General features: G+C 43.8%; 1 protein-coding gene across 1 annotated transcript; it reads left to right on the forward strand.

The window, feature by feature from the left end:
• On the forward strand, positions 702–8,431 carry LOC110432610 (basic proline-rich protein-like). The gene is made up of 4 exons (XM_021453373.1): positions 702–926; positions 3,014–3,488; positions 5,856–5,940; positions 8,158–8,431. The coding sequence occupies exons 1-4, from the start codon at positions 702–704 to the stop codon at positions 8,429–8,431; spliced, it is 1,059 nt and encodes a 352-aa protein (XP_021309048.1).

Below are 8,707 nucleotides of genomic sequence, written 5' to 3' on the forward strand. Positions count from 1 at the left end.
GCTTAAATTTGATGATACAATATTAATAGAACCACCACGCTAGCTATAGCTTCATGAAGTGTATTGTACCACAAATAAACTGATCTATACATACAAATCAGAGATATGCAGTTATGATTTCTATCAATATAAAACAGGGTACTCTGTTTTACATATACCTTGAGAAGCTGCTGCTGGCACTGGTCCTGTAGGTGGCGGCGGCAGTGGTGCTGCAGCCCTTGGATGACCATCTGTAGCACCACCAAGGCCAATGCTTGCACAGGCCCTCATCTGGGTGATGCTGCTGCTACTGCTACCCACCCCGCGCCGTAGAAGGCTACTCTCCATGAGCACCACCTGCAGCCAAAATTGATGAGCTTCAAAAATACCAAATGGTTGAAGCAACGTACAACAGAAATTGAACAACATTCATAGAAAATGGTTATTATAGGACTCCAATCGTTGTGGCCTCTCCCAAATAGGACTCGTAACGTTGGTTTCTCCCAAACAGGACTCTAAGCGTTGTTTATAAGCTCTAATGATATTTTAGCCCTTTTTAATTAATTTTGATAATTTAAAATACATGTATTTTCAGTTAATGACTGTATTGCCCTTTAGCCTTTGTACACAGGTTGACATTTCAGTTTCTCTAAAAAAAGATCGATGTTTCCACCGCAAAAGATCCGACGTTTTCTGTTCGACTCTGCCGCCGCCGCCCCACCATGGCGCCGCCTCTCCCCGGCGATCCACCGTCGCCCGACGAGCCCCCGGCGGCGGTAGGCGATCTGCTCCCTCCAACGGCCATCGAAGCCCCGTCTCGCAGCCTCGTCGTGCTTGCAGGAGGCCAGACGGCAAGTGACCTAGGGCTTGCCTCGCCGGGCAAGAGACTAGACCACACCAGGAACGACGCGCTCACGCACATGACCACGGTGGGGCTTCTGCTGCTGGTGTGTCTTGTTTTGCGTCTTTGTACATGATCTCATGATCTTGATGTCTTGTTCTGTGCCCAGCCCAAACTGGAAGTTCCAAGCGTTCTTAGGGTAGGCGGCACTACAGAAAACTGGGCTTTGCCGACTCCTAAAATACTTTGCCACCTGCCAAAGACAGGGCAGTCGGCAAACAGTCTCTTTGCCGACTGTCCAATTATCCTGGTAGGTGGTAAAGAAAAACAGTCGGCAAAGACGTCCTTTGCCGACTACCTGGCAGGTGGCAAAGAAAAGCTGGTGGCAAAGGTGACTGTCTGGCAGGTGGCAAAGAAAAGCTGGTGGCAAAGGTGGCGGGACACTAACGGCGCCCATCGCCGTCCCCTTTGCCACCTGCCAGGCCGTTAGGTAGTCGGCAAAGATAAAATTTTTTATTTTTGAAGTTTGAATTTAGGTTTTGGACATTTGACGTCATCACTTGCTCCAAACTTCCTCAAACTTTTTTCATAGCCTCCACATGCAATAAGAGTGAACCTTAAAAAATTTTGTGATTTTGTGACCCTTTTTGCTATATTTTGTTAATTAATTTCTTTAATTGTATTTTTCACCGCAGAATCCTACTTTGAACTGCAGGTGCATCAAATAATGAAACTTATCCATTCAAAAAATAATATTCATGTTGGAGAGTCTATTTTAAGGTCGTTTCCAGAAACTCACCGAAAATTTTGACGTCTTTATCCACGGAACATGACCATCCATGTGTGGTAGAGGTGATTTTTAATTATATAAAATTCAAACAAAGTTGAAAAATTACGAAACTTGACGAGGTGTCATGTTATCACATGTGGAAGCTATAAAAAAATTTTGAGAAAGTTTGGAGTAAGTTGCAGTATCAGATGAACAAAACCCACACATTTGCAATAGGATCCCATGTAATCACATGCGGAAGTGTTTGAGTTTTGTACATCTGACACCATAACTTGCTCCAAATTTTTTCAAAATTTTATCATAGGCTCCTCATGTGATAACATGATACCTCAACAAGTTTCATAATTTTCTTAGTTTGTTTGAATTTTATATAATTAAAAATTACTTCTACCATACTTGGATGATCATGTTCCGTGAACAAGGACTTCAAATATTTAGGTCAGTTTTTGGATATGGTCTAACAATATATTATTCAACATGGATATTATTTTTCAAATGGCTAAGTTTTACTATTTCATGCACCTATAGTTCAAATTAGGATTATTGAGTGGAAAAATCAATTTAAAGAAATTAATTAATGAAATATAGTAAAAAAGTCAAAAAATCACAAAACTTTTTGAGGTTTAATGTTATCATATGTGGACCCTATCGAAAAAATTTGAGAAAGTTTGGAGCAAGTTGCAGTATCAGATGAACAAAAATCAGACATTTCCAATATGATCAAATGTGAACACATGCGCAAGTGTTTGTGTTTTGTACATCTGACGTCACAACTTGCTCCAAATTTTTTCAAATATTTATCATAGGCTCCTCATGTTTTAACATGATACCTCAACAAGTTTCGTAATTTTCCGATTTTGTTTGAGTTTTATATAATTAAAAGTCACTTCTACCACACTTGGATGATCATGTTCCGTGGACAAGGACTTCAAAATTTTGGGTTAGTTTTTGGATATGGTCTAAAGATACATTATTCAACATGAATATCATTTTTTGAATGACTAAATTTTACTATTTCATGCAGCTATAGTTCAAAGTAGGATTATGTAGCGGAAAAATCAATTTAAAGAAATTAATTAATGAAATATAGCAAAAAAAAAGTCAAAAAATCACAAAAGCTTTTGAGGTTTAATGTTATCACATGTGGAACCTATGTTAAAAATTTCAAAAAATTAAAAGCAAGTTCTGGCTGTTAAGAAAAAGGAAAAAATACAAAAATTCTTTGCCGACTGCCATGATGTAGAGCAGTCGGCAAAGAGATTATAATAAAATATTTTCCAATGCCTTTGCCGATTGTCTTTACGTGAAAGCAGTGAATATTGGGCCGGCCCATTTCGCCTCCCTCCTCTCTCCACAGAGCCGCCCCATCTCCTACCCGCAGCGCCACCCTCCCCTGCCCACAGCGCCGCCGCCGCCGCCCACCTCCCCTGCCTGGAGCGCCGCCGCCCTCTCCCCTGCCCGCAGCGCCGCCGCCCAGCTCCCCTGCGCCGCGCCCCGCCCCTCTCCCCCGCCCCGGCTCCCGACCGCGCCCCGCCCCGGCGCCCGACCGCGCGACGCCCCGGCCTGCCCGGCCGCGCCACGCCGCGGACCCCCGGCCGCGCCCCACCCCGGCGCCCGACCGCGCCACGCCGTGGCCCCCCGACCGCGCCCCGCCCCGGCCTTCGCGCCCCTCCGCCACCTTCGAGGCCGGGAGAGGTTCCACGTCCGCGCCCTTGTTCTCGTCGCAGCAGCGGAGTGGAATCCAAGTCCGCGCCCTTGTTCTCGTCGGCTTCGTCTCGCTCCAGGGCCCAGCAGCGGCCGGGCTCGCTCCCCGCGCGGGCGCTGCTGCCATGGCGCCTGCAGCAGCGGAGGCAGAGGCAGAGTCGGCGGCAGATCTTGGTGAGTCCGCTGTGCTCGCGTCTGTTATTCCCTCTGGCTTAATCTGTGGTTGCCCATGCTGCTGCGCTTGCAATCTGCTAATGGCTTCTTAATCTGTGGTTGCCCATGCTCTGCGCTTGCAATCCGCTAATGGCCTCGTTGCTTAGTGAATCTACTAGGTGTCTGGAGTATATATAGTAAAAAAAAGGCCTGCTTTCTCTTTCGCATCCGTTGTTTTTTATGCTCTTGCACTTTGTCGCTCACTTGGATTCTAGTTTTGGTGCTATGTATTGATAGATATACATAGTAAAAAGCAATGTATGTGCTTACTTATCCATGATTCCTATTTACAGTTCTGTAGCCTCTTCAACAACTATGCTAATGCAGAAGTAGAACAGGTTGCCTGAACAGGCATGCCGGTGCCATGGTCACCCTATTCACGTTGTATGTATTTGAAATGATGCATATTGTTTTTTGCTTGGCCTTCCAATCTCCGTAAGAAATACCGAACGGCCTCCTTATGTTTTACTGTTCGTTCTTTCCAATTCAGGGTGTTCAACACCTCGGACGTCTCTGTTCTTTGCTTCTGTTTTATAACCATGGAAGCTGCAGGACCTTAGTTTGTCGATTTCCAAGGCTGCAACTAAGCATACTAAATTATTTCTCATGTTAGTTACCTACGGTCCCATAGATTCAATGTTTGTCGAATAAAAGTGCTATAGATACATTAATTAGATACTCAGATATCTTTCCCAAACAAGCTGACGCATACCAGCTCTTTCTTTGACATTGTCAGACTACAATTTAAAAAATTAGCAATACAGTTTTTGTGCTTTCAATTTAGAGTCTACTAAACCACCAACTAAAATAATTAAAAGCAAAAGCTCCAGCTGCATTTCTGTCATATATGGTGTCACTATCTGCAACTTGGATAAGTGCTCCAGCTGCATCAGCTCGAGTGCTTGATAGCATGGTGTGTGCAGAACAGCTGGACCCCGTGGCTTTCTATGTTCATGTCCTTACAACACTATCCTAGGTCATGTGAAAATTGAGGTGAGTTTTCACGAGAGTTCACCAATTTATCTGACTGCCACCTATTTGCCTTGCGTGGCAGTAACAGTTGAGTTTTGTGTGAACCTAAATTTGTCAGTCTATACAAAGGTGGGTTAAGCAATGTTGTCCATCTATCTTTTACATTACAGTTTCCTTTTATGTAGTAATTTGTCACTTAAATTTGATGCCTCTGTGGTTTCACATATTTAGAGAGGGATGGAGCCATGGGATGAGAGGAGGTAGCTTTGGGGCAGAGCAATAGCAAATGCTTCAGATTTTCAGGCCATGTGATGTACTCTGAATATCTTTTACATTATAGTATCCTTTAATGTGACAGTCCTTGCTATAGGTTCATGTGATTTTAGTGTGCTGACATTTATATAGTCTTTTGTTGTTGAAAATATAGAGTTTCGTATTATCTTTACAATACTTCTATTCATAACATCGGTATGTGATGCCTCTCTATTTGCCTCATGCAGTTAATTGTCTTAGGTAAACTCTTAGAATTTAGTTTACCATTATGTTGTGTGCCACTGCCTGCAATTCTGGGAGTAAATTTGCAATGACCCGTTTATTCTGACAAGTTCTTTTTGTAGGTTGCAAACATTTTAAAATAGCTCTGTTCATTGAGTTTTCAGCTCTCTACTTCTGTGATTTTAGTGTTTTATTGTCTTGCATTTGTATTTCTGTTTTCAGGGATTGAGAGGAGCAACGACATGTGGAGAGGAGCAGAGCATCTTGGCAAATTCATTTGTTGGGACCTAGAGTAGCTAATGTGATATGAAGTTTAATTTGTATGAAACTCATGACTTTGTATTTGATGTGATTTTGGATGAAAACATGACTTACTATTTGTATCGGCGTGATGGAATAAGTGCACTATAATTTGATGTCTTCTCGTGAGCTAGAATAGTAATTGTTAAAATGAGGATGAAAATTGGTATTTATTTGCTTTATATAAATGCTAGAATTTCATGGCCAGAACCAACGTTGGGCTAGGCTGAAATAACTAGAGCGCCTTTTGCCACCTGCCAGTAAAGGCAGTCGACAAAGAATCCTTTGCCACCTGCTAATAAAGGCAGTTGGCAAAGAATCTTTTGCCACCTGCCAATAAAGGCAGTCGGCAAAGAATCTCATAACGGCGTACATTTTCTTTGTCGACTGCCATACTGGCAGGTGGCAAAGGCTTTGCCGACTGCTTTCCTCTTGGCAGGTGGCAAAGGTTTCTTTGCCGATGAATTCTTTACCACGTGTTCTTTGCCGACTGCCATGTGTAAAGCAGTCGGCAAAGCTTTTGCCACCTGTTTTAGGGTCTTTGCCGACTGCTTTTGGCAGTCGGCAAAGAACGGAATTCCAGTAGTGCGGTGACGCTGCTGGTGAAACCAGCCAAGGTGGAGATGGCCAAATACCTGATGTCCAGGTGGACCAATCCGTGCAAATAGATGCCGTTGCCCATGCAAGGTCACTGTTGCCTACTGTTTGTCATCCAGCAATAGAGTACAGCCTTCCGATTCTTCAAGTGGAAAGATATAAATTGGATGCACTTCATCTCTTATTTCATACCAGTACATAGTAGACAGTAGTAAATATTGGATGCACTTTCCTGTCTTTTTTTTCGGTCTAGTAGAAGACAGTAGTAAATATAAATGTAGATTTCTCTTGTTTGTAAGTCTCAAGTAAATATAGATTTTTTGTATCACTTAATTCAATCATTCATCTTGTTATGTAATTTAATATTAGACTAACAGGTCTTCAGCCAATCCATAATTCATGTCATATATACAGGAAAAAAAAGTAAAATCCATAATTCATCTTGTTTGTTTAGATTTTCATATGCATGGACAACCAAGAAAAGTTGACTGGCACAGCCACGCTTACCAAATAAATTCTTGTGAAAAAAAATCCAATCTCCTACTGACCATGTGCAGCCATCCGAAGTTGGGATTTTCATATGCAATTGTTTCTTGATTGGCACACACTACTGGAAACAGCAACGCTGCCGAGGGCTTTTTGTTTTGCCGAGGGCCGGATATTGGGCACTCGGCAAAGGCCATCTTTGCCGAGGGCCAACCCTCGGCAAAGAGTGACCTTCGGCAAAGGCTTCTTCGCCGAGGGCCGGGCCCTCGGCAGAGAAACACCCTCGGTCAAGGACCATCTTTGCCGTGGGCCGGGCCCTCGGCAAAGAAAGGGCACTCGGCGGTGTGGGCCCAGAGTAACGGCGGCTCTGGGCGTTAGGCTTTGCCGAGTGCCCGTAGTTGAGCCCTCGGCAAAGCGCTGCCGGAGGTCAGACTTTGCCGAGGGCCCGCCAGCCTGCCCTCGGCAAGTCCTCTCTTTGCCGAGGGTCTGGCGTGGGCCCTCGGCAATTTTTTTTTGTTTTTTTGGATCCATATTTTTTTTTCTTTCTGTGGCACACCTACACTATTTTTAAGTACATGCCAAAGTTTGGTTCATTTTGAAATAACTTTGGTATATTTTTTAGATTTTTTGAATTTGTTGAATTTTTCGACAAATTTCAAATTCAAACTACAGGTGCATTAAATAATAGTATTTAATTATTTCAATCTTGACATTCATGATTGTTAGTGCATTTCCAGGCCGTATGTAGAAAGCCACATGAAATATCGAACGTTTACCCCCCGAAACATGTGGACCAAGTTGCGTGAAATCGTTTTTTTGAATATATAAAATGAAAACAAACTCGGAAAATCACGAAACTTGGCGACATAACATGTTATCACATGTGGATGCTATGATAAAAATTTCAAAAAATTCTGAGTCTGTGGTAACGTCTGGTGCACAAAACCCAAACATCTCACATGTGATCACATTTGGGTTTTGTGCACAGACGTTACCACAGACTCAGAATTTTTTGAAATTTTTATCATAGCATCCACATGTGATAACATGTTATGTCGCCAAGCTTCGTGATTTTCTGTTATGTCGCCAAGCTTCGTGATTTTCTGAGTTTGTTTTCATTTTATATATTCAAAAAAACGATTTCATGCAACTTGGTCCACACGTTTTGGGGGGTAAACGTTCGATATTTTATGTGGCTTTCTGCATACGGCCTGGAAATGCACTAACAATCATAAATGTCAAGATTGAAATAATTAAATAATATTATTTAATGCACCTGTAGTTTGAATTTGAAATTTGTCGAAAAATTCAACAAATTCAAAAAAATCCAAAAATATACAAAGTTATTTCAAAATGAACCAAACTGTGGCATGTACTCAAAAATAGTGTAGGTGTGCCACAGAAAAAAACTAGACAAAAAACAAAAAAAAATAAATTCTTTGCCGAGGGCCTTGCTATAGCCCTCGGCAAAGAATTTAGAAATTTAAATATTAAATTGTTTGCCGAGGGCTACAGTAAGGCCCTCGGCAAAGAGTTTCCACGTGGCACCAGATAGTATCTTTGCCGAGGGCACGTATTCAAGGCCCTCGGCAAAGACTAACTCAGGGGAAAAAAATTTTAAAATAATCTTTGCCGAGGGCCCTAGGTCAAGCCCTCGGCAAAGAAATTAATAAAACAAATAAGAAACTCTTTGCCGAGGGCCCTGGATCTAGGCCCTCGGCAAAGAGGTCGACCGTAATAAAACGCCCGAGCGGACGCTGGGGGTCATTTGACTTCCCAGCGCCCGCTCGCCCGCCGCCGCCGCCGCTCGCCGCACGCCGCTCGCCGGCCCGCGCTCGCGCCCGCTCTGCTCACGGCTGCTCGCGCTCGCCAGGCCGCCCAGCGCGCGCCGCGTCGGCCCGCGCGCCCCCAGCCCGCCGCCCGCGCGCGCCAACCACCCGCCGCTCGCCGGAGCCTCGACGCCGCCGCCAGCCACCCGCCCGAGCACCGCTCGCAGCCGGCCGCCCAAGCTCCACCCCGCCGCTGGTGGTGCCCGGCCCGATCTCCCTCCCTGAGCAGCAGGTAAGCCCCTCTGTTCATTTGATTTAGTATATAGGGTTTAGGGTGTTTAGTTAGTTAGTTAGTTAGGCCTTGTTTAGTTCCAAAAACTGAAAACATTTCGGTATTGTAGCACTTTCGTTTGTTTGTGACAAATATTATCCAATCATGGACTAACTAGGATCAAAAGATTCGTCTCGTGATTTACAGCTAAACTGTGTAATTCGTTTTTGTTTTCGTCTATATTTAATGTTTCATGTATGTGCCATAAGATTCGATGTGACGGGGAATCT

This window comes from Sorghum bicolor, chromosome 2 (genome assembly GCF_000003195.3).
Source record: "Sorghum bicolor cultivar BTx623 chromosome 2, Sorghum_bicolor_NCBIv3, whole genome shotgun sequence".
In the NCBI taxonomy this organism is placed as follows: Eukaryota; Viridiplantae; Streptophyta; class Magnoliopsida; order Poales; family Poaceae; genus Sorghum; species Sorghum bicolor.

What these genes read in the sequence shown, in the direction of transcription:
- LOC110432610 (XM_021453373.1), top strand. Translation starts at nt 702, where the DNA reads ATGGCGCCGCCTCTCCCCGGCGATCCACCGTCGCCCGACGAGCCCCCG. An exon ending in AGAGTCGGCGGCAGATCTTG is followed by an intron (nt 3,489 to 5,855) that starts GTGAGTCCGCTG and finishes TGCTTTTGGCAG; the next exon opens with TCGGCAAAGAACGGAATTCC. An exon ending in GCCAAATACCTGATGTCCAG is followed by an intron (nt 5,941 to 8,157) that starts GTGGACCAATCC and finishes TTGACTTCCCAG; the next exon opens with CGCCCGCTCGCCCGCCGCCG.